This window comes from Salvelinus namaycush, chromosome 4 (assembly GCF_016432855.1).
Source record: "Salvelinus namaycush isolate Seneca chromosome 4, SaNama_1.0, whole genome shotgun sequence".
NCBI classification, from domain to species: domain Eukaryota; kingdom Metazoa; phylum Chordata; class Actinopteri; order Salmoniformes; family Salmonidae; genus Salvelinus; species Salvelinus namaycush.
The window spans coordinates 38,369,748-38,395,156 of NC_052310.1; the positions used below are offsets into that span (position 1 = coordinate 38,369,748).

Consider the following 25,409-nt stretch of genomic DNA (forward strand, 5'->3'; position numbering starts at 1 on the left):
GAATTTGTCTTTCGGCATCAGGAGAACACGCCTGATTCTCCTCCACCAGTCATACAAGTAGAATGATTTTATGCCCCCCATCAAATAGAGATCTGGCCCAATCAAGCACAGGTTACACCTAAAGCGTGAGGACTTGCAGCGAGTGGTTAACTTCATCAACAACTACGCAGAGGATAATGCAATAGTATTACCAAGACGCCACCCAGGACACAAACACTTTGGTGGAAAGCTGCTGCCATCCCTTGTGACAAAAGCAGCAGTGTGGCGTCTACAAGAAATCGATGACAACAATTGGTATGTAAAGCATAAACAACACGCTTTTATTATTTAATTTACCTACCTTAATTGATATCACGTTTTTTTTCTGTATTTCCCAGAGGTACATGTAGTCGGGCTGTGTGTTATCATTTTAACTTTCAGTTACCAAGAGGATGTTTCTGTATGCAGTGTTGCTGCTCTGCACATTTGTAGGTAAGTGAAACTTACCTGATAATGATGCATAAAAAAAATGATGTTACGTTTTACATGACACTTTATTTTTATTAACTCATCTTAATGTTCTTTTGTTGTTTGCAGATGCACTATCCTTCTTACACTATGCAGCCAGGTCTACTTTCTAACTCCTTGCAACTGCAGTGGCCAAAACAAGAACAAGTTAGTGCTCTGTTATTGTGCCTGGCGGAACATGCACAAGCTCCACCACAGTCTGGACCTTCACTTCCTGATCACAGGCCACACCAAGTTTGCCCCCGACTGGTGCTTTGACCTCGTCAAGCAGCGCTTCAGAAAGACCAGAGTGAACACTTTGTCTGCGATTTCTGGTGTTGTGAAGGACAGCACTGTGACGGGGTCAACATCCCACAGCTGGTTGGACTGGAGGATGGTAGTGCAGGTAGAAAGCTATGGCTGGCAACAACACCTGACTCTGTACTTCAGGCCGCTGCCACAGTTCAAGCAGTACTAGCACTTCAGGTGAATATCATTTTCATTGCATTGTATGAGGTTATTCTTCTTATCTAAACATGGGAGGTGAATTGATGTTGTCCTAGGTTGTAATGTCGTCTCAATTTTGATGTTATTTCCTGTTTTACAGCTTCGATGCTCTGGAGCCTGGTGTTGTTGTCGTCAAGGAGCGTTCGGACTCAGTCAGGACCAGGTTTCAGCTGCTGCGCAACGCTGACATCCTTCCTCCCATAGATGGTCTGCCTGTACAAGTACCACCTGGACTGGACACAGCTAGACAAACTTTTTGAGAAGATCAGGGAGTTTTGTGACGAAGAGGCTATGGACATCACATGCCCTGCACCAAAGTCAAGGGCAGGACAGAAACAGGCTCTCCGAATATAGATTCCCTTGTTCATGCATGGTTTGGACAGGCCAGTCATCAGCACTATCTGCAGTGCCTCTACTCTCCTAACACACATGCCATACGTTGCTGCTACTATTATTTTTGTATCCTGCTGCTCAGCCACTTTACCCCTGATTGTATGCATATAACTAATCTATCAATGATATTGATATTGTTCTTACTGTATATTATTATATTTATATTGACACTTTCTATTTCTGATTATGCTACTATGCAAGTAACCATTTGGCTGTACCGTTTACACCTTCTGTAGAGACCCAGCCACTTGGCAAGATGTGGATAGGTTTATAGCATTTCTTTCACATGACCCATCAATTTATACAAGTGTGTCTGGGTAAGCGTCATCTAATATTTTTCTGGACACTTTCTGTTTAACTGGAAATGTTCCTTATTGTAGGCTATTGGCCTTATTGTAAGACCGAATTGAGCTGGTCGGTCACATATGTGGGAACTCCTTCAAGACTGTTGGAAGCTGGTTGAGAGAATGCCAGGAGTGTGCAAAGCTGTCATCAAGGCAAAGGGTGGCTACTTTAAAGAATCTAAAACATATTTTGATTTGTTTAACACTTTTTTGGTTACTACATGATTCCATATGTGTTATTTCATAGTTTTTATGTCTTCAGTTTTATTCTACAATGTATAAAATAGGAAAAATAAGTAAAACCCTTGAATGAGTAGGTGTGTCCAAACTTTTGACTGGTACTGTAGCTATTGGCCATTTTTACCATAGGTTTCCGATATAAATCTGTCAGATGACCTTCCTGTCCAAGGAGGCAGGCTAACAAGAACAAACCTGATTTCAGCAACAATTACATGTCTAGACTGAGCTCCAAAACAGACTGTGACTCCTGCCAAGCTCCAGGATATCGACAGAGAGGGGATGTAGTGTGGAAAGATGGAGCTCATTAACACATTAATGGGGAAGGAAACTGTGATAAACTGCTCTTTAGGTTACCTGGGGCTTGATTAGATGCAGTACTGTACCATTCAATCTGTGAGAAACAGGAAGTTTATTATTGGAGAGTGTGTGAAAATGATGATGTCATATTGCCCTGCTCTACCCATGACAGACCCTTCTCTCTGGGCCAGGAGAGACTGAGGGGATCAGAAGAGAAACGGATGTCTGAATATGCAGGTGGTATGTGTCTTCCCCACGCATGTATCTTAGAACCATTCCTCAGCAACTTAGCTGTTATGTCAACTTTGCTCACATTTTCTCTTTATACCTCTCACCTTGTCCTCCTCCTATGACTCTAGCCAAGAGTCTCCTCAGTCTTCAGGAGAAAGTCTGCTCATTCCTTGACAGAGCCAGTGAGTTTGCAATGTATATGTAAGAATACAGTAAAATATTTTACAGTAGATGCTAGTGTTTGAGAAAGTACAAGAGAACATTAAGAAGAGTACAGTACAGTATATTGTGTATTTCTTAGTTACCAGTGGAGGTGGGCTGAGGAGGTTGCCCTATTCATCTTAAAGAGTGCAATGAGGAAACCTAACCTCTGACCTCTGATGTCATCAACCTAGTTGTGTGTCGTAACTCTGGACCCAGGTAGTGAGAACAGATAGCAGGATAGTATGTCCTTATGAACCTTGAGATAATGTGGTAAAGTAAGGGGATTTTAAGGTGGTGACTTCAGCCAATAAAACAGTAGGGTATCGGTTTGAACATACACACACACACAGTCAATTCATACACAGTACCAGTCAAAAGTTTGGACTCACCTACTCATTCAAAGGTTTTTCTTTATTTTTACCATTTTCTACATTTTCTACATTCTATAATAGTGAAGACATTAAATCATGTAATAACCAAACAAGTGTTATACAAATCTAAATATATTTCATATTTTATATTCTTCAAAGTAGCCACCCTTGGCCTTGTTGATAGTATTGTACCCTCTTGGCATTCTCTCAACCAGCTTCATGAGGTAGTCAACTGCAATGCTTTTCCAACAGTCTTGAAGGAGTTTCCACATATGCTGAGCATTTGTTGGCTGCTTTTCCTTCTCTCTGTGGTCCAACTCATCTCTAACCATCTCAAGTGGGTTGAGGTCAGGTGATTGTGGAGGCCAGGTCATCTGATGCAGCATTCCATCACTCTCCTAGGTCAAATAGCCCTGACACAGCCTGGAGGTGTGTTTTGGGTCATTGTCCTGTTGAAAAACAAATGAGATTCCCACTAAGTGCAAACCAGATGGAATGGCGTATCACTGCAGAATGCTGTGGTAGCCATGCTGGCTAAGTGTGCCTTGAATTCTAAATAAATCACTGATAGTGTACCCAGCAAAGCACCCCCAAACCATCACACCTCCTCCTCCATGCTTCACGGTGGGAACCACACATGCGGAGATAATCCATTCACATACTCCGCGTCTCACAAAAACATGGCGGTTGGAACCAAAAAACTCAAATTTTACTCATCAGACCAAAGGACATATTTCCACCGATCTAATGTCCATTGCTCGTGTTTCTTGGCCCAAACAAGTTTCTTCTTATTGGTGTCCTTTAGTAGTGGTTTCTTTGCAGCAATTCGACCATGAAGGCCTGATTCACACAGTCCTCTGAACAGTTGATGTTGAGATGTGTCTGTTTCTTGAACTCTGTGAAGCATTTATTTGGGCTGCAATTTCTGAGGCTGGTAACTCTAATGAACATATCCTCTGCAGACAAGGTAACTCTGGGTCTTCCTTTCCTGTGGCTATCCTCATGAGTTTCAGCTTCATCATAGGGCTTGATGTTTTTTGCGACTGCACTTGAAGAAATTTTCAAAGTTCTTGAAATGTTCCAATTAACTGACCTTCATGTCTTAACGTAATGATGGACTGTAGTTTCTCTTTGCTTATTTGATCTGTTCTTGCCATAATACGGACTTGGTCTTTTACCAAATAGGGCTATCTTCTGTATACCACCCCTACCTTGTCACAACACAACTGATTGGCTCAAACGCATTAAGAAGGAAAGAAATTCCACAAATGATGTTTTAAGAAGGCACACCTGTTAATTGAAATGCATTCCTCATGAACCTGGTTGAGAGAATGCCAAGAGTGTACAAAGCTGTCATCAAGGCAAAGGGTGGCTACTTTAAAGAATCTCAGATATAAAATATTTTGATTTGTTTAATATTTTTTTGGTTACTACATGATTCCATATGTGTTAGTAGTTTTGATTAGTTTTGATTATTCTACAATGTAGAAAATAGTAAAAATAATGAAAAATCTTGGAATGAGTAGATGTGTCCAAACTTTTGACTGGTACTGTATGTTTATGAAACATTATAAAAACAAAAATACAACTTATTTCATTGTATCTTTTAATAATATGCATTGTTTGTTCATGTTCATTCTATGACACTACAGACACTGCGGTGCTCATTCTCACGTGATTCCTGCTTCCTCATACGTGTGCACCCCTCCTCGTCCCCTCAGCACTTCACTTTACTGTGTTTCCTCTTTTTATTATATGACCACCCACAACAAACCCACTAGTTTAATTATTGTGGAAATGTAAGCAACCTTTCACCGTCATGCTGGACTCCTCCCCTAGCTATCCAATGGACTTTAACTCAATCAAGCTCTGAAACAGAAAAAGCAGAACTAAGTGATTCAACACACAATTTTGACATCAGTTTGCAATAATGAGTGGCAAACCCCTTGTTGTGAACGTGGATAAATGGATTACAGAGAATGAAAAGGCTTTTTTGCCACCGGTGTGCAACAAACTCATGTGAGTAGCAGCCTGGGCTAGTTTCATTTACATATAGTTTAAGTTTAAGTTGAACACTCTGGTGTCGCTAGACTTGTAATGACTCACGGAGTGAACTATGAAGACTTTATATATATCATGCATCATAGATGCTTCACAAATCCTCTTTAAGCTAATATAAAGCATTTGTAGTTATTTTAAAATGGGACCATGTTATTATCATGTTGAGCTGTAACAAGTACTGTTTACCTCCTGACTATCTACACTAGTCCAATAGTCCAATAGTAATCATTTACACTATGTTGGCAAAGATTGACAAAGGTAATGAATTTCGAGCAAAGTGAATGCTTATATTATTTTTCTCCGCAAGGCATTTTTCTCAGCTGAACATCATGTTTGTTGGAGGTCCCAACAGCAGAAAGGACTACCACATAGAGGAAGGGGAGGAGGTGAGAGAAAATGCCACTATTCCTATCACCTATCACATTGGCTAAATGCTGTGGAGTTTGTGTGACCGTTCATAGTGCAGAAAATGGTATTCAAAACCTACGAGATAGAATTCCTATGCAATGTCCCTATGCAATGTCCCTATCTGAAAGTAAGCAACAAATGCAAGGACACTACCATGCTATTTAGTTAGCAGTCACTCAGCCACAGTATTATCTTTCCTCACACATGTGCCAGGCCCTCTGTGATAATGCCCAAGAAGCCGGTGTTCGGAGGATATATTGGCACTGGTGTTGTTAGGCCCGAGACAAAGTTGAGTATATCCTCCAAACACCGGCTTCAAGGGCATTATCACTTTTATACAATAGGTTACCAACATATTCAAATTATGATTGACATATTTTCATTAAAAACTTTATTTTGATGAATTTATTCATACTATTTCATCTTTCCACGAGATATAGTCCCGACACAAATCTAAGGTTACTACCCAAGCAGGCTGGTCGTACGTTCTATTGGTTCGGTTGCCAGAGTCGTTTAGTCTTTTTGTTCTGTTTCTAAATGTTCCATTTCCATACTGTCACATAAACTCAGTCAGTTCTTCCTACCACCATAGGGACAAATTCCACAAGAATGTTGCACTGTCACCTTTTGGTCACCACTATTTGCTCTGGCTATTTGTCTAGTTGAAGCCCAAAGTAAATTCCTGTTCAAGTGTTTTTCTTTTTTATCTTTGGTAGCATGAGAATGTCCCACTTTAAACAAACTACAATTTATAAAGGCTTTATATAGCATAAATAAAGTCTTCATAAGTACGACATATAAGCTTCACAAATCATCTACAACCTTATCTCGTACTGTGTAAAGGGTGACATTACAGCACAAAGCAAAGGACTGTAATTGCATTTTCAATAACATAATCTAGCCACTGGAGGTCAGCATAAGCACATTCATATCATAGTGAAGACTATTGGCTGTGATTTGAAGCTGAAGACATCCTCCGTATCTTGTATCTGTACCTTTTCTAGTCCGTAGTCATTGCTTTTCACTGTCATATCCTCTCCCTGTCTTTTTTTGTGCAGCTCTTTTACCAGGTGAAAGGGGACATGTGTCTGAAGTTGGTTGAGAATGGCAAACATAAGGATGTGCGTATCCGCGAGGGAGAGGTGAGAGAAATGCCATTCATTCCAAGATTCTCTCACGAAGCCCACTGTTTAACATAAGTGACAGTGCCATATCAAGCTATGCAGATTTGTTACATTCGTGTTTGTGTCATACACACCCCATGTCCTTCTGTGGTCCTCAGATGTTTCTGCTCCCAGCTCGGATCCCCCACTCCCCCCAGAGACTGGCTAACACTGTAGGGCTGGTGGTGGAGAGGAGGAGGCTTCAGTCAGAGACAGACTGTTTAAGGTATCACCATCCACCATGTCATCTTATCCTTTACCTATATCTCACTCTTCTGACACAATCTTTATCCATCTACAGTTGAAGTCGGAAGTTTACATACACCTTAGCCAAATACATTTAAATTCAGTTTTTCACAATTCCTGACATTTAATCCCAGTAAAAATACCCTGTCTTAGGTCAGTTAGGATCACCACTTTATTTTAAGAATGTGAAATGTCAGAATAATAGTAGAAATAATGATTTATTTCAGCTTTTATTTATTTTATCATATTCCCAGTGGGTCAGAAGTTTACATACACTCAATTAGTATTTGGTAGCATTGCCTTTAAATTGTTTAACTTGGGTCAAATGTTTCGGGTAGCCTTCCACAAGCTTCCCACAATAAGTTGGGTAAATATTGGCCCAATCCTCATGAAGGAGCTGGTGTAACTGAGTCAGGTTTATAGGCCTCCTTGCTCGCACACGCTTTTTCAGTTCTGCCCACAAATGTTCTATGGGATTGAGGTAGGGGCCTTGTGATGGCCACTCCAATGCCTTGACTTTGTTGTCCTTAAGCCATTTTGCCACAACTTTGGAAGTGTGCTTGGGGTCATTGTCCATTTGGAAGACCCATTTGCGACCAAGCTTTAACTTCCTGACTGATGTCTTGAGATGGTGCTTCAATATATCCACATAATTTTCCTCCCTCATGATGCCATTTATTTTGGGAAGTGCACCAGTCCCTCCTGCAGCAAAGCACCCCCACAACATGATGCTGCCACCCCCATGCCTCACTGTTGGGATAGTGTTCTTCGGCTTGCAAGCGTCCCCCTTTTTCCTACATTATGGTCAAACAGGTTTATTTTTGTTTCATCAGACCAGAGGACATTTCTCCGAAAAGTAAAATTTTTGTTCCCATGTGCAGTCGCAAACCGTAGTCTGGCTTTTTTATGGCGGTTTTGGAGCAGTTAAGTCAATATAGGACTCATTTTACTGTGGATACAGATACTTTTGTACCGGTTTCCTTCAGCATCTTCACAAGGTTGTTTGCTGTTGTTCTGGGATTGATTGGCACTTTTCTCAGAAAAGTATGTTCATCTCTAGGAGACAGAACGCGTCTCCTTCCTGAGTGGTATGACGGCTGCGTGGTCCCATGGTGTTTATACTTGCATACTATTGTTTGTACAGATGAACGTGGTACCTTCAGGCGTTTGGAAATTGCTCCCAAGGATGAACCAAACTCGCGGAGGTCTACAATTTTCTTTCTGAGGCCTTCTTCTGATTTTCCCATGATGTCAAGCAAAGAGGCACTGAGTTTTGAAGGTAGGCCTTGAAATTCATCAACAGGTACACCTCCAATTGACTCAAATGATGTCAATTAGCCTATCAGAAGCTTCTAAAGCCATGATATAATTTTCTGGAAATTTCCAAGCTGTTTAAAGGCACAGTCAACTTAGTGTATGCAAATTCCTGACCCACTGGAATTGTGATACAGTGAATTATAAGTGAAATAATCTGTCTGTAAACAATTGTTGGAAAATTACTTTTGTCATGCACAAAGTAGATGTCCTAACCGACTTGCAAAAACTATAGTTTGTTAACAAGAAATTTGTGGTGTGGTTGAAAAACAAGTTTTAATGACTCCAACCTAAGTGTATGTAAACGTCCGACTTCAACTGTTCATGCCTCACGTCCTCTTCTCCTTGACCCCCTTACAAGAGAGAGCACGAAAGAGGGCGAGAGGGGTGAGAGAGAAAGATTGAATGAAAGCCTGGCTGTTTGTGGTTTCAGGTACTATGTGGACAACACTTCAGACACCCTTTTTGAGAGATGGTTTTACTGTGAAAACCTGGGGACCCAGCTGGTGCCTGTGATTCAAGAGTGAGACTTATATCATTGATTTTAGTCTGGCATGAAACAACACTTTGCAATGGACATTAGTCCTCAGCAGTGTTATACTCAGCTGATGCTGTGTTTCTCAGGTTTTTTGCGTCGGAGCAGCACAGAACAGGCAAGCCAAACCCAGGTGAGTCCCCATCTCACAAAATGACACAATGGGAATGGTGAGCTTCAATAGGTTGACATCAGTTTGGCACTCTACTGACTGAAAATGCATTATGTCCTGATTTTCCCACCTTTTATTTTTGTGTGGTTTTACGTTGGGTCTGTAGATATTTTGCTGTGCTGGTGTATCCCACTACCCGAGAGCCCTGGGCAACTTTCATGGGAATGGGGACCACAAAAAAACTTAACTCATCATAAATGGCCACAGTGGCTCGTGGATCTGAGTACGCCATGGGGGGAGAGAAGATTTTGCATTTTTATAACTCATTTTATGCAATTCTACTCATTTTGCCATGGGGCAGATGTATTTTTTGCAGTTTTACTGCTACTTTCCTGCAAGTCTACACATTTTGCCATAGGGTAGAGGCAAATGTTTGCAGTTTTTAATATGATAACTGATGATCAATGGGCCCACCCTGGTCAGTCATTCGACCATGCTTACTACAGGTTTACATAGCTGGCCGCTAGACTAATTTACCAATCCCAAAAAATGTTAGCTGATATGGGCTAATTGAGTGACTGCTGATGCACAACCAAATTTCGAAATTTCACCTTGTGTATTCTACTATTCTAACTCTAAAGAGTAAGTTAAGACCCACACTGAGCCCCCCCCCAATTTTTTTATAATAAGAAATAAACTAAAAATAAACTCAGCAAAAAAAGAAACTCTCACTGTCAACTGCGTTTATTTTCAGCAAACTTAACGTGTAAATATTTGTATGAACATAACAAGATTCAACAACTGAGACATAAACTGAACAAGTTCCACAGACATGTGACTAACAGAAATTGAATAATGTGTCCCTGAACAAAGGGGGTGGTCAAAATCAAAAGTATCTGGTGTGGCCAGCAGCTGCATTAAGTACTGCTGTGCATCTCCTCCTCATGGACAGCACCAGATTTGCCAGTTCTTGCTGTGAGATGTTACTCCACTCTTCCATCAAGGCACCTGCAAGTTCCCGGACATTTCTGAGGGGAATGGCCGTAGTACTCACCCTCCAATCCAACAGGTCCCAGATGTGCTCAATGGGATTGAGATCCGGGCTCTTCGCTGGCCATGGCAGAACAGTGACATCCCTGTCTTGCAGGAACGCACAGAACGAGCAATATGACTGGTGGCATGGTCATGCTGGAGGGTCATGTCAGGATGAGCCTGCAGGAAGGGTACCACATGAGGGAGGAGGATGTCTTCCCTGTAACGCACAGCGTTGAGATTGCCTGCAATGACAACAAGCTCAGTCCGATGATGCTGTGACACACCGCCCCCAGACCATGACGGACCCTCCACCTCCAAATCGATTCCGCTCCAGAGTACAGGCCTCGGTGTAACGCTCATTCCTTCGACGATAAACGCAAATCCAACCATTAGCCCTGGTGAGACAAACCCGCGACTTGTCAGTGAAGAGCACTTTTTGCCATTCCTGTCTAGTCCAGCGACGGAGGGTTTGTGCCCATAGGCGACCTTGTTGCCGGTGATGTTTTTATTTATTATATGTGTGCAAATGGCATGAGGAGGTAAGGCAATGAATAGGCCATAGTAGCAAAGTAATTACAATTTAGCAGATTAACACTGGAGTGATAGATGAGCAGATGATGCTGTGTAAGTAGTGATACTGGTGTGCAAAAGAGCAGCAAAATAAATAAAAGCAATATGGGGATGAGGTAGGTAGATTTGGTGGGCTATTTACAGATGGACTATGTACAGCTGCAGCGATCGGTTAGCTGCTCAGATAGCTGATGTTTAAAGTTAGTGAGGGAAATGTAAGTCTCCAGCTTCAGCAATTTTTGCAATTCGTTCCAGTCACTGGCAGCAGAGCTGGAAGGAAAGGCGGCCAAAGTAGGTGTTGGCTTTGGGTATGACCAGTGAGATATACCTGCTGGAGAGCGTGCTACGGGTTGGTGTTGTTATCGTGACCAGTGAGCTGAGATAAGGCGGAGCTTTACCTAGCATAGACTTATAGATGACCTGGAGCCAGTGGATCTGGCGACGAATATGTAGCGAGGGCCAGCCGACTAGAGCATTCAGGTCGCAGTGGTGGGTGGTATAAGGGGCTTTGGTAACAAAACGAATGGCACTGTGATAGACTACATCTAATTTGCTGAGTAGAGTATTGGAAGCTATTTTGTAGATGACATCACCGAAGTCGAGGATCGGTATGATAGTCAGTTTTACTAGGGTAAGTTTGGCGGCGTGAGTGAAGGAGGCTTTGTTGCGAAATAGAAAGCCGATTCTAGATTTAATTTTGGATTGGAGATGTTTGATATGAGTCTGGAAGAAGAGTTTACAGTCTAGCCAGACACATAGCTATTTGTAGTTGTCCACGTATTCTAGGTCAGAACCGTCCAGAGTAGTGATGCTTGTCGGGCGGGCGGGTGCGGGCAGCGATCGGTTGAAAAGCTTGCATTTGGTTTTACTAGCGTTTAAGAGTAGTTGGAGGCCACGGAAGGAGTCTTGTATGGCATTGAAGCTAGTTTGTAGGTTAGTTAACACAGTGTCCAAAGAAGGGCCAGATGTATACAGAATGGTGTCGTCTGCGTAGAGGTGGATCAGGGAATCACCAGCAGAAGAGCGACATCGTTGATATATACAGAGAAAAGAGTCGTCCCGAGAATTTAACCCTGTGGTACCCCCATAGAGACTGCCAGAGGTCCGGGCAACAGGCCCTCCGATTTGCCACACTGAACTCTGTCTGCGAAGTAGTTGGTGAACCAGGCGAGTCAGTCATTTGAGAAACCAAGGCTATTGAGTCTGCCGATAAGAATACGGTGATTGACAGAGTCGAAAGCCTTGGCCAGGTCGATGGAGACGGCTGCACAGTACTGTCTTTAATCGATGGCGGTTATGATATCGTTTAGTACCTTGAAAGTGGCTGAGGTGCACCCATTACCAGCTCGGAAACAAGATTGCACAGCGGAGAAGGTACGGTGGGATTCGAAATGGTCAGTGATCTGTTTATTAACTTGGCTTTCGAAGACTTTAGAAAGGCAGGGCAGGATGGATTTGGTCTATAACAGTTTGGGTCTAGAGTGCCACCCCCTTTGAAGAGGGGGATGAATGCGGCAGCTTTCCAATCTTTAGGGATCTTGGACAACACGAAAGAGAGGTTGAACAGACTGGTAATAGGGATTGCAGCAATGGCGGCGGATAATTTTAGAAAGAGAGGGTCCAGATTGTCTAGCCCAGCTGATTTGTACGGGTCCAGGTTTTGCAGCTCTTTCAGAACATCTGCTATCTGGATTTGGGTGAAGGAGAAGCTGGGGAGGCTCGGGCAAGTAGCTGTGGGGGGTGCGGAGCTGTTGGCCGGGGTTGGGGTAGCCAGGAGGAAAGCATGGCCAGCCGTAGAGAAATGCTTATTGAAATTTTAGATTTTTATGGATTTATCGGTGGTGACCGTGTTACCTAGCCTCAGTGCAGTGGGCAGCTGGGAGGAGGTGCTCTTGTTCTCATGGACTTTACAGTGTGCCAAAACGTTTTGAAGTTAGAGCTACAGGATGCAAATTTATGTTTGAAAAAGCTAGCCTTTGCTTTCCTGACTGACTGTGTGTATTGGTTCCTGTCTTGTCTGAACAGTTGCATATCGCAGGCAATATTCGATGCTAGTGCAGTCCGCCACAGGATGTTTTTGTGCTGGTCAAGGGCAGTCAGGTCTGGAGTGAACCAAAGGCTATATCTGTTCTTAGTTCTACATTTTTTGAAAGGGGCATGCCTATTTAAGATGGTGAGGAAATGACTTTTAAAGAACGAGCAGGCATCCTCGACTGACGGGATGAGGTCAATATCCTTCCAGGATACCCGGGCCAGGTCATTTAGAAAGGCCTGCTCACAAAAGTGTTTTAGGGAGCGTTTGACAGTGATGAGGGGTGGTCGTTTGACGCGAACCCATAGCGGATGCAGGCAATGAGGCAGTGATCGCTGAGATCCTGATTGAAAACAGCAGAGGTGTATTTGGAGGGCAAGTTGGTCAGGATAATATCTGTGAGGATGCCCATGTTTACGGATTTAGGGTTGTACCTGGTGGTTTCCTTTGTAATTTGTGTGAGATTGAGGGCATCTAGCTTTGATTGAAGGACTGCTGGGGTGTTATTAAGTATATCCCAGTTTAGGTAACCTAACAGAACAAAATCTGAAGATAGATGGGGGGCAATCAATTCACATATGGTGTCCAGGGCACAGCTGGGAGCTGAGGGGGGTCTATAACAGGCGGCAACAGTGAGAGACTTATTTCTGGAGAGATACATTTTTTTAAATTTGAAGCTCGAACTGTTTGTGCATAGAGCTTTGCAAGCTATCTCTGCAGTAGATTGCAACTCCTCCCCCTTTGGCAGTTCTATCTTGACAGAAAAGGTTGTAGTTGGGTATGGAAATCTCAGAATTTTTGGTGGCCTTCCTAAGCCAGGATTCAGACAAGGCAAGGACATCAGGGTTGGCGGAGTGTGCTAAAGCAGTGAGTAAAACAAACTTAGGGAGGAGGCTTCTGATGTTAACATGCATGAAACCAAGGCTTTTTCAATTACAGAAATCAACAAATGAGAGTGCCTGGGGACACGCAGGGCCTGGGTTAGCCTCCACATCACCCGAGGAACAGAGGAGGAGTAGGATGAGGGTACGGCTAAAGGCTAGCAAAACTGGTCGTCCAGTGCATTGGGGACAGAGAATAAAAGGAGCAGATTTCTGGGCGTGGTAGAATAGATTCAGAGCATAATGTGCAGACAGGGGTATGGTAGGGTGTGGGTACAGTGGAGGTAAGCCCAGGCACTGAGTGATGATAAGAGAGGTTGCATCTCTGGACACGCTGGGTATACTGGGAGAGATCACCGCATGTGTGGGAGGTGGGACAAAGGAGGTATCTGAGGCATGTACAGTGGGACTAGGGGCTCCGCAGTAAACTAAAACAATGATAACTATCCTAAACAACAGTATACAAGGCATATTGCCATTTGAGAGAGACATAAAGCGAGGCATAAAGCAATCACAGGTGTTGATTGGGAGAGCTAGCTAAGACAACAACGGGCAATACAACAACAGCTAATCAGCTAAGACAACAACAACAGGTAAAATGGCGATGAATTGGCAGAGAGGGTCGGTTAACTACACACAGGGCCTGAGTTCGGGGCTAGGGACGACAGATAAACAAAGGTTAACAAAATGGAGGAGCGTGATAAATGAACAGTCCAGCAGGCATCAGCTATGTAGCCAAGTGATCATAGGGTCCAGTGTGCAGCAATAGATGGAACAGGGAAGCCTTGGGGTATATGTTGCTACGCTAGCACGCGGGAGACACAGCGTTTAAAGTTAGCATGCCGGGGTAAGGAGAAGCGTCTGCTCCGACGTCCGGCAAGGGCCTCTAGGTCACCTACCCCAGGATAAGTGCAACATCAGAGATGACATACAATGGTTCCAGACACTACCCCACACATCTTGTCTCAGACATTATCTTCCCAAAGGCCAAAGGAGGGAGTGACTGGTGCACAGACGTTGTGGAGACAAGTAATTAGTTCCCCATTAATCACACCATCACTTCACATGGTTTAGAATAGGTAAGACACGTTCACATATGAAGATAATGTTCCCTCCTGTCCTCTTCTCCTTCTGATATTCTGCACAGCACCAGAGACATGTGATAGACAAGCCTGACTTCACCCCTCTCTGGGACCCAGGTGACTGAGCCCCAGCTGAGGGAGGAAGTGCAACTGCCAACACCAGAGTCCAAAGGGATATATTCTAATAACAAGCATATCATATAAGCATATTATGTAGATAAGACATCTTAATTATCTATGTTAACTAACTAATTATGACTCTTCTGCCACACCCATCCCTGTCCTATGTGTTATCATTTTATGTGCTATCGTAGTGCATACTGTATCGCACTGAGATGCATTCCTGCCTCTGTTTGTCTAGATGAGGTCTTCAGACAGCCTCCCTTCCCCATGAACACCATGCATGTGATGACACCCTTCAACTTCAGAGACTGGGTGGAAAAACAGCAACCCTCCCTGGCCAGTGGACGCACCATTGACATGTTTGGCGCCCAGTTTGAGACAGAGGTGACCCTGGCATATCCCAATTATGACTTAGTTATTTCTCTGACCTTTCACATCGATTGAGACCTTTCAAAGCGATCAAATCAAATGTATTTATATAGCCCTTCTTACATCAGCTGATATCTCAAAGTGCTGTACAGAAACCCAGCCTAAAACCCCAAACAGCAAGCAATGCAGGTGTAGAAGCACGGTGGCTAGGAAAAACTCCCTAGAAAGGCCAAAACCTAGGAAGAAACCTAGAGAGGAACCAGGCTGTGAGGTGTGGCCAGTCCTCTTATGGCTGTGCCGGGTGGAGATTATAACAGAACATAGCCAAGATGTTCAAATGTTCATAAATGACCAGCATGGTCAAATAGTAATAATCACAGTAGTTGTCGAGGGTGCAGCAAGTCAGCACCTCAAGAGTAAATGTCAGTTGGCTTTTCATAGCCGATCATTAAGAGTATCTCTACCGCTCCTGCGGTCTCTAGAGAGTTGAAAACAGCAGGTCTGGGACAGGTAGCATGTCCGGTGAACAGGTCAGCGTTCCATAGCCGCAGGCAGAACAGTTGAAACTGGAGCAGCAGCACGGCCAGGTGGACTGGGGACAGCAAGGAGTCATCATGCCAGGTAGTCCTGAGGCATGGTCCTAGGGCTCAGGTCCTCCGAGAGAGAAAGAAAGAGAGAAAGAGAGAAGACTCTAGACTCAGTCTAGACTGAGCGCCCCACTGATTCAAACTCATGACTCGGTAATATTGAAAGTTGAATACATGTTGCTCGTTTGTGTGTTGATTATGCTGCTCATTGTTGTAGTAGGAGGGAAGTGAGCTATAATTCAATTAGGACTGGTTTATCAGTTTAGTGAGTGTATAGATGATGATGATGATGATGTTTCTTCTACTACTCTGTGACAGACCCTCCTGTATGGGCCCGGGCAGACAGAGGCTTGTGAACGAGAAACTGATGTCTGGATATGGCAGCAGGTATGTCTCCTATTACTACTCTATTAGAGTATTTGCATTTCTTTCATGTTATCACACCTTCATTGTTTATTTCAATTTGTGCCATTTCTCTCTCTTCCTTTACATCTATCTGCTTCCCTCTGTCTATTTGCACTTTGTCTCACGCTCACCCTCTCTTCCTCTATCAGGAGGGATGCTCCCAGGTGACTCTGGATGGCCAAGAGTTCCCTCTATCCCCAGGAGACAGTCTACTCATTCCTGGACACAGCCAGTGAGTGGGATGATGAGTATGATAATAAGAGAAGGAAAAAGACGATTGAGGGGATGTGTGCATGTTTGTGAATGACCCCAAGAAATGGCTTTTGAGGAAAAAAAGGTTGAATTCAAGCAACACAAGAAAAGAGAAGTTAGGCACCTGTCTGTCAGATACAGTAGATGCTGTTATTTTGTGGTTCGATAGAGGAATCTGTTTGACTTTGTATTTGTCTGATTTCTTTGCTGCAGGTACCAATGGAGTCGGGCTGAGGGGAGCGTTTCCCTGTTTGTCGCTCAGAACCCAGAAAGGAAGCGTGCATGACCTCTGATGACCACACTCTCTTCTGTGACACACAAGGAAAAAGGAGGGTCAGCAAAAGAGATTGTATGCTCTTTTGCTACAGAGAGCATGATTATATCCCTGTCATAAATTACGTTGAAGAATAACTCTCTGTAATGAACTCAAAGATCAGATATGGAGAGGTAGAGTAAAACAGGGAGTAAAACTATTTGTTATTTTCAGAACAAATTGTAATAGAACATCTTCACAAACGTAATTTAAATAATAAACTTGATTAAGTTGCAGAATATTTTCATGCTTTCGGAATTAACCTCTTTCAGCTAGGGGGCAGAATATTTATGTTTGGAAAAATAACGTTCCCAAGGTAAACGGACTATTTCTCAGGTGTAGATGCTAGAATATGCATATAATTGACAGATTAGGATAGAAAACACTCTAAAGTTTCCAAAACTGTCAAAATATTGTCTGTGAGTATAACAGAACTGATTTTGCAGGCGATAACCTGAGGAAATCCAACCCGGAAGTGCCTTATATTTGGAAAGATCCCTGTTCCGTTGCCTGCCCCTCCTCCATTTAAAGGGGTATCAACCAGAGTCCCTTTCCAATGGCTTCCTCAGGCTGTGACCAGGCTTTAGACATAGTTTTCTGCTTTTATTTTGAAAAATGAGCGAGATCTTTCAAAACGCGTCAGGTGTCCTTTGATTAGTTCCTGCGTGCGACAGATGTAGCTCGACATTTTCTTTCTCTGTAGTATTGAATAGGTTACCGTCCGGTTGAAATATTATCGATTATGTATGTTAAAAACAACCTGAGGATTGATTATAAAAAACCTTTGACATGTTTCTACGAACATTACGGATACTTTTGGGAATTTTCGTCTGCCCTCGTCTGCCCTTCAGGACCGGAACGAGCCTGTGGTTTTCTGAACATAACGCGCACCAAATGGCGGTTTTTGGTTATAAAACTAATCTTTATCGAACAAAAATATTACATTTATTGTGTAACTGGGAGTCGCGTGAGTACAAACATCCGAAGATTATCAAAGGTAAGCGATTAATTTTATTGCTTTTCTGACTTTTGTGACCAAGCTAATTTAAGGCTAGCTGTTCTTAGTGTTTTGTCTAGTGATTGATAAACTCACAAACGCTTGGATTGCTTTCGCTGCAAAGCATATTTTCAAAATCTGACACGATAGGTGGATTAACAACAAGCTAAACTGTGTTTTGGTATATTTCACTTGTGATTTCATGATTATAAATATTTTTTGTATTTTTTTTGAATTTGGTGCTCTGCAGTTTAGCGGTTGTTGTTGATAAATGATCCCGGTAACGGGATCCGTAGCATCAAGAAGTTTTAATAACATACTTGTATGCCATCTGTAAATTCTAACACATCTTTTTTTGAAAGATATCCTGTAATAGAACTGCATAAGTGTTGCTCTCCACTTTCTGGAGGACCGAGTTTTGAAATCAGTGGAATTAGCGTTTGATAGCTAAGGGTATGGAGAAAACACCTGTCTCCGGATTATATCTTCAAACTAAGGGCAACCATGGCATCCGTGACAGAGAGAGGGAAGCGTCCATCCATGTATATGGGTAAGATAGTCTAGCTAGCTACATTTTCAGATATTACACATTTCAAATTTTGTCAGAAAGTCATTTTCATTTCAAGTTAAAGTGTAGTGTTATCTAGCCCGCTAACGTTAGCTGGCTGGCTCGCTAGTTAACGTTACGTGTATGATATGTGTAATAATATTATTCGTATGTCAGAGACATTTGCTTTGCTAGTTATAGGCTAATGGTAGCTAGCTAACATTGAACCCGATTCATGCACAGTAGAAACGTCATGAGTTGGGATTATGGTTCATTGTTTAGCTAGATAGCTACATATCTTAACAAAAGACTCCACTATGCAAGTAACCATTTCAAAAGAATGTTTGTTCATGATGTCACTGTGGCAACTGTTGATAGACATAGCTGGTAAATTCTCTCTGGCTATCTACTCCGATTTCAGAGCACTCTCATCTGAGTGTGCCAGAGTGCACAATAACTGAAAAATGTACACCCGCTGAAGATGGCGCCGGAGGGGATGGCTGACATTTTATTTGTTTTTTTGCATTGTTTGTAGCTTATTTTGTAAATAATGTTGCTGCTACCGTCTCTTCTGACCGAAAAGAGCTTCTGGACATTAGAACAGCGATTACTCACCTTGAACTGGATGAAGAATTTTTCTTTAACGAGTCGGATGAAAGGGATTTACTCCAGACACGCCAGAACAAGCCCTCATCCCCGTCATTCGCATGAGAAGGAGACAGAGGTATCGCGGAAGGTGATCGGGGTGCCATAGGTACTATTGGCCAATGTACAATCACTGGACAATAAAGCGGACGAACCACAAGCAATTATATCCTACCAACGGGACATTGAAAACTGTGATATCTTATGTTTCACCGAGTCGTGGCTGAACGACGACATGAATAACATACAACTGGCGGGTTACACACTGTATCGGCAAGATTGAACAGCAGCCTCTGGTAAGACAAGGGGTGGGGGTCTATATACACTGCTCAAAGAAATAAAGGGAACACTAAAATAACACATCCTAGATCTGAATGAATGAAATATTCTTATTAAATACTTTTTTCTTTACATAGTTGAATGTGCTGACAACAAAATCACACAAAAATTATCAATGGAAATCAAATTTATCAACCCATGGAGGTCTGGATTTGGAGTCACACTCAAAATTAAAGTGGAAAACCACACTACAGGCTGATCCAACTTTGATGTAATGTCCTTAAAACAAGTCAAAATGAGGCTCAGTAGTGTGTGTGGCCTCCACGTGCCTGTATGACCTCCCTACAATGCCTGGGCATGCTCCTGATGAGGTGGCGGATGGTCTCCTGAGGGATCTCCTCCCAGACCTGGACTAAAGCATCCGCCAACTCCTGGACAGTCTGTGGTGCAACGTGGCGTTGGTGGATGGAGCGAGACATGATGTCCCAGATGTGCTCAATTGGATTCAGGTCTGGTGAACGGGTGGGCCAGTCCATAGCATCAATGCCTTCCTCTTGCAGGAACTGCTGACACACTCCAGCCACATGAGGTCTAGCATTGTCTTGCATTAGGAGGAACCCAGGGCAAACCGCACCAGCATATGGTCTCACAAGGGGTCTGAGGATCTCATCTCGGTACCTAATGGCAGTCAGGCTACCTCTGGCGAGCACATGGAGGGCTGTGCGGCCCCCCAAAGAAATGCCACCCCACACCATGACTGACCCACCGCCAAACCGGTCATGCTGGAGGATGTTGCAGGCAGCAGAACGTTCTCCACGGCGTCTCCAGACTCTGTCACGTCTGTCACATGTGCTCATGTGCTCAGTGTGAACCTGCTTTCATCTGTGAAGAGCACAGGGCGCCAGTGGCGAATTTGCCAATCTTGGTGTTCTCTGGCAAATGCCAAACTTCCTGCACGGTGTTGGGCTATAAGCACAACCCCCACCTGTGGACGTCGGGCCCTCATACCACCCTCATGGAGTCTGTTTCTGACCGTTTGAGCAGACACATGCACATTTGTGGCCTGCTGGAGGTCATTTTGCATGGCTCTGGCAGTGCTCCTCCTTGCACAAAGATGGAGGTAGCGGTCCTGCTGCTGGGTTGTTGCCCTCCTACAGCCTCCTCCACGTCTCCTGATGTACTGGCCTGTCTCCTGTTAGCGCCTCCATGCTCTGGACACTACGCTGACAGACACAGCAAACCTTCTTGCCACAGCTCGCATTGATGTGCCATCCTGGATGAGCTGCACTACCTGAGCCACTTGTGTGGGTTGTAGACTCCGTCTCATGCTACCACTAGAGTGAAAGCACCGCCAGCATTCAAAAGTGACCAAAACATCAGCCAGGAAGCATAGGAACTGAGAAGTGGTCTGTGGTCACCACCTGCAGAACCACTCCTTTATTGGGGGTGTCTTGCTAATTGCCTATAATTTCCACCTGTTGTCTATTCCATTTGCACAACAGCATGTGAAATTTATTGTCAATCAGTGTTGCTTCCTAAGTGGACAGTTTGATTTCACAGAAGTGTGATTGACTTGGAGTTACATTGTGTTGTTTAAAACTTCTTATGGCTGCAGCACGGCGTCGGTACACTTATGACAACAGCCACTTCAAGTGCAGGGCGCGAAATTCAAAATATATTTTTTTTAAATATTTAACTTTCACACATTAACAAGTCCAATACAGCAAATGAAAGGTACACATCTTGTGAATCCAGCCAACATGTCCGATTTTTAAAATGTTTTACAGCGAAAACAGCACATATATTTATGTTAGCTCACCACCAAATACAAAAAAGGACAGACATTTTTCACAGCACAGGTAGCATGCACAAAGCCAACCTAACTAACCAAGAACCAACCAAACTAACCAACAAACAACTTCATCAGATGACAGTCTTATAACATGTTATTCAATAAATCTATGTTTTGTTAGAAAAATGTGCATATTTCAGGTATAAATCATAGTTTACATTGCAGCTACAATCAGAAATTGCACCGAAAGCAGCCAGAATAATTACATACACCAACGTCAAATACCTAATTACTCATCATAAAACATTTCTGAAAAATACATAGTGTACAGCAAATGAAAGACAGGCATCTTGTGATTCCAGCCAATATTTCCGATTTATTAAGTGTTTTACAGCGAAAACACAATATAGCGTTATATTAGCTTACCACAATAGCCAGAAACACATGCCATTTCCCAGTAGCAAAAAGTTAGCGATCGTAACAAACCAGTAAAAGATATATAATTTTTGACTAACCTTGATATTCTTCATCAGATGACAGTCCTATAACATCAGGTTATACATACACTTATGTTTTGTTCGAAAATGTGCATATTTAGAGCTGAAATCAGTGGTTATACATTCTGCTAACGTAGCTACTATTTCCCACAACGTTCGGATATTTTTCTGACACTTTTTATGACACACATATTCTGACCAAATAGCTATTCATAAACATAACTAAAAAATACATGTTGTATAGGAAATGATAGATCCATTAGTTCTTAATGAAATCGCAGTGTTAGAATTCTAAAAAATAACTTCATTACGACATCCAGCTTCGGTATAGCTAGAGTACCCAAACGTTGGGCGCCGACGACTAGTTCACATGCACGACAGATATATGAAATAGCATCATAAAATGTTTCTTACTTTTGCTGATCTTTCATCAGAATGTTGGACAAGGGGTCCTTTGTCCAGAACAGTCGTTGTTTGGATTTAGAACGGCCACTTTCCCTCTCGATTTAGCAAGCGCACTAGCCAAGTGGCACGAATCGCTCCATCGTCAACAAAGTCAGAGAACGGAACACGGCAAAACTCACGAAAAAATTTCAATAATCTGATTAAACTATATTGAAAAAACATACTTTACGATGATATGGTCACATGTATCAAATAAAATCAAAGCCGGAGATAGTAGTCGCCTATAACGGCAGCTAAACAGAAGGCAAATCCAGGTACCGCCTCGCGCTCTCCAGAAAACCGGAAATGGGGGACACGTCATACAAAGAGCTTGTATTCCACTTCAGACCAAGATAAACACTAAATTTCTTCTCTCACCGCCTCTTGACATCCAGGGGAAGGTGTATGACGTGCATGTATACTCATACGTATCATGCCCATTTATAGGCAGGAAGTAGAACAGAGCATCGATTTCAGACTTTCCACTTCCTGGTCAGGAAGTTTGTGCCAAATGAGTTCTGTTTGACTCACAGATATAATTCAAACGGTTTTAGAAACTAGAGAGTGTTTTCTATCCAATAGTAATAATAATATGCATATTGTACGAGCAAGAATTGAGTACGAGGCCGTTTGAAATGGGCACCTTTTATCTGGCTACTCAATACTGCCCCTGCAGCCCAAACAGGTTAAGTGTTCCCTTTATTTTTTTGAGCAGTGAATATTTGTAAACTACAGCTGGTGCTACAGTTGGCGCTGGGCCAACAGCCTGGCATGCAGGCCCTCCATGAAGAAGATGGCTAAGGCATAGACGGGGAGGGCCCAAAGGCTGGTGTGTCCTGCCAGCCTCCTGTCCTGAGTCTCCCACCAGTCACATAAAGCGGTAAAGCCCATCTCACACAGGCAGCCGTGCAGGGCGTAAACATAGAGGCGGTATTGAGGCGACAGGGGATGATGGGTCACCCACTCTGGTTACTCAAATCAGCCTCTGTCACAAGAGGACAAGATGAACACTTGTCGCACACCATAAAAAATGTTAGGACCTGTCCAGACCGTTCAAAGGACAGTACAGTCAATGATGTGTGATAAGTGCACAGAGTCAAATCAAATCAGGAACACCTTCCATGATGCCATCTATCCGAGAACAAGAGCAAAGGACCTTGTGAAGATGCTGGAGGAAACAGGTACAAAAGTATCTATATCCACAGTAAAACGAGCCCTATATCGACATAACCTGAAAGGCCGCTCAGCAAGGAAGAAGCCACTGCTCCAAAACCGCCATAAAAAAGCAAGACTATGGTTTTCAACTGCACATGGGGACAAAGATCGTACTTTTTGGAGAAATGTCCTCTGGTCTGATGAAACAAAAATAGAACTGTTTGGCCATAATAACCATCATTATGTTTGGAGGAAAAATGGGGACTGCTTGTTGTGGGGGTGCTTTGCTGCAGGAGGGACTGGTGCACTTCACAAAATAGATGGCATCATGAGGCAGGAAAATGATGTGGATATATTGAAGCAACATCTCAAGACATCAGTCGGAAGTTAAAGCTTGGTCGCAAATGGGTCTTCCAAATGGACAATGACCCCAAGCATACTTCCAAAGTTGTGGCAAAATGGCTTAAGGACAACAAAGTCAAGGTATTGGAGCGGCCATCACAAGACCATGACCTCAATCCAGAACTGAAAAAGCTTGTGTGAGCAAGGAGGCCTAGAAACCTGACTCAGTTACACAAGTTATGTCAGGAGGAATGGGCCAAAATTCACCCAACAAATTGTGGGAAGCTTGTAGAAGGCTACCAGAAATGTTTGACCCAAGTTAAACAATTTAAAGGCAATGCTACCAAATACTAATTGAGTGTATATAAACTTCTGACCCACTGGAAATGTGATGAAAGAAATAAAAGCTGAAATAAATCATTTTTTTGCTCAGAAAACTTGGGGGGCCAAATAAAACCACACGTGAGCTGAAATTTGGGGAACCCTGCTCATCAGTTTCCCGTGTGTATTAATAATGATCCACTCCACAAAGAACATCCACCCAACTTTACACAACTGTGGGAAGCATTGGAGTAACATGAGCCAGCATCCCTGTGTAACGCTTTCGACACCTTGTAGAGTTCATGCCCCAATGAATTTTGGCTGTACTGAGTGCAAATGGGGGTGCAACGCAATATTGAAGGTGTTCTTAATGTTTTGCACACTCAGTTTACTTCCTTACTGTGAACCCCACACTGAGGCATGACTTTTGTTATCTTCCATATAACATTGACGCAATGCTGCACTATATTTAATTTAATTAAGACCAAGTTAACCCCAGAGTGTAAAGCCCCAGCCGGATGCATGTAAGATACAGATCTGTTATCTTCATTTGACGTGTTTTTCACAGCAGGAAAAGAATCATGCAGCAACAGGAAATGTGAATTATTATCTGGATTCTTAAAAAAAAAAAATAGGGGGTTGATACATTTTTCATTAGGGCAAATCAAGTCTGACATTTGAAAGTGGAAATTTTACATTTTAGGATTATTTTTAAACCTTACCATGTTGACAGTTTCAAATCAAATCAAATTGTATTTGTCACATGCACCATATACAACAGGTGTAGTAGACCTTAAAGTGAAATGCTTACTTACAAGCCCTTAACCAACAATGCAGTTTTAACAAAAAATAAGTGTTAAGTAAAACTAAAGAATAATTTAAGAGCAGCAGTAAAATAACAATAGCGAGGCTATATACAGGGGGTACCGGTACAGAGTCAATGTGCGGGGGCACAGGTTAATCGAGGTAGTTGAGGTAATATATACATGTAGGTAGAGTTAAAGTAACAGTTTATTACCATGCTTACTTAAAGCGATGGAATTAAGGGGATCTGTGAGCATGCTGTCAATGACATGGTGTATTGTGTTTCTACGTCTGCTGTGCATATTATGGGATAGAGGCAGTAGCTTTGCGTGGGTATAATCTCTGGGGAAGCCAAGCCAGTAAAAAAGACATCACAAAACCAGAAAGCAAGTCCACAGAGCAAACATTGTATGTAACAAATAGTTTTATAACCTGCAGCATGGTCAAGCAAGTTAATGTTTTCTACAGTTTACTAAAGAACTACTGATTTAGAACCATGGAGTTACCGCAAGTCAGCCCAAAGACAACGGGAGAACTGCTTCCGCCATTCCAGCACCATTTCAACTTAAACATTTAAACATCATCAAATCAACAAGGCTATATATGCTGAGTTTAATACACTGAAAACAACCTAAAGATACCAAAAACTATTTACTCCAATCAATGTTGCTAAATATCATGTGGCTGTCTATGGTACTGATTTGTCATTTTTGTCATTTCTATTAGGATCCCCATTAGCTAACGCCGTAACGCTAGCTAATCTTCCCGGGGTCCAACACCAATTAACAAGGCATTACAAACAACCACAAATCAAGACTTCACAAACATTCAACAAGTAGACAATACAGACAATTAAAATACCTGACAGGAAACACATTTATCAGTCGGTTGATGCTTTCTATTTCCTGTCCAGTCATAAGGTCTATCTTGAAGGTAAATTAACTTTTTATCCTGAGAGAAATATGGATTGGTAAAGAGTTCCATTCAGCTATTGTTCTATGTAAAACTGTAGATTTAAGGTGATT

At 42.6% G+C, this 25,409-nt stretch overlaps 1 protein-coding gene across 1 annotated transcript; it reads left to right on the top strand.

Moving 5' to 3' along the window:
* The first annotated feature begins 4,867 nt into the window (after positions 1-4,867).
* Positions 4,868-16,802, top strand: haao (3-hydroxyanthranilate 3,4-dioxygenase). The gene is made up of 10 exons (XM_038991789.1): positions 4,868-5,092; positions 5,442-5,520; positions 6,601-6,684; positions 6,825-6,931; positions 8,699-8,788; positions 8,890-8,933; positions 14,874-15,019; positions 15,910-15,978; positions 16,146-16,228; positions 16,462-16,802. The coding sequence occupies exons 1-10, from the start codon at positions 5,004-5,006 to the stop codon at positions 16,532-16,534; spliced, it is 864 nt and encodes a 287-aa protein (XP_038847717.1). The 5' UTR covers positions 4,868-5,003; the 3' UTR covers positions 16,535-16,802.
* Positions 16,803-25,409: the final 8,607 nt, after the last annotated feature.

Coding starts and splice junctions, on each gene's coding strand:
- haao (XM_038991789.1), top strand. CDS start 5,004: ATGAGTGGCAAACCCCTTGTTGTGAACGTGGATAAATGGATTACAGAG. Junction 6,685..6,824: donor TGCGTATCCGCGAGGGAGAG/GTGAGAGAAATG, acceptor TGTGGTCCTCAG/ATGTTTCTGCTCCCAGCTCG. Junction 6,932..8,698: donor TCAGAGACAGACTGTTTAAG/GTATCACCATCC, acceptor TTGTGGTTTCAG/GTACTATGTGGACAACACTT.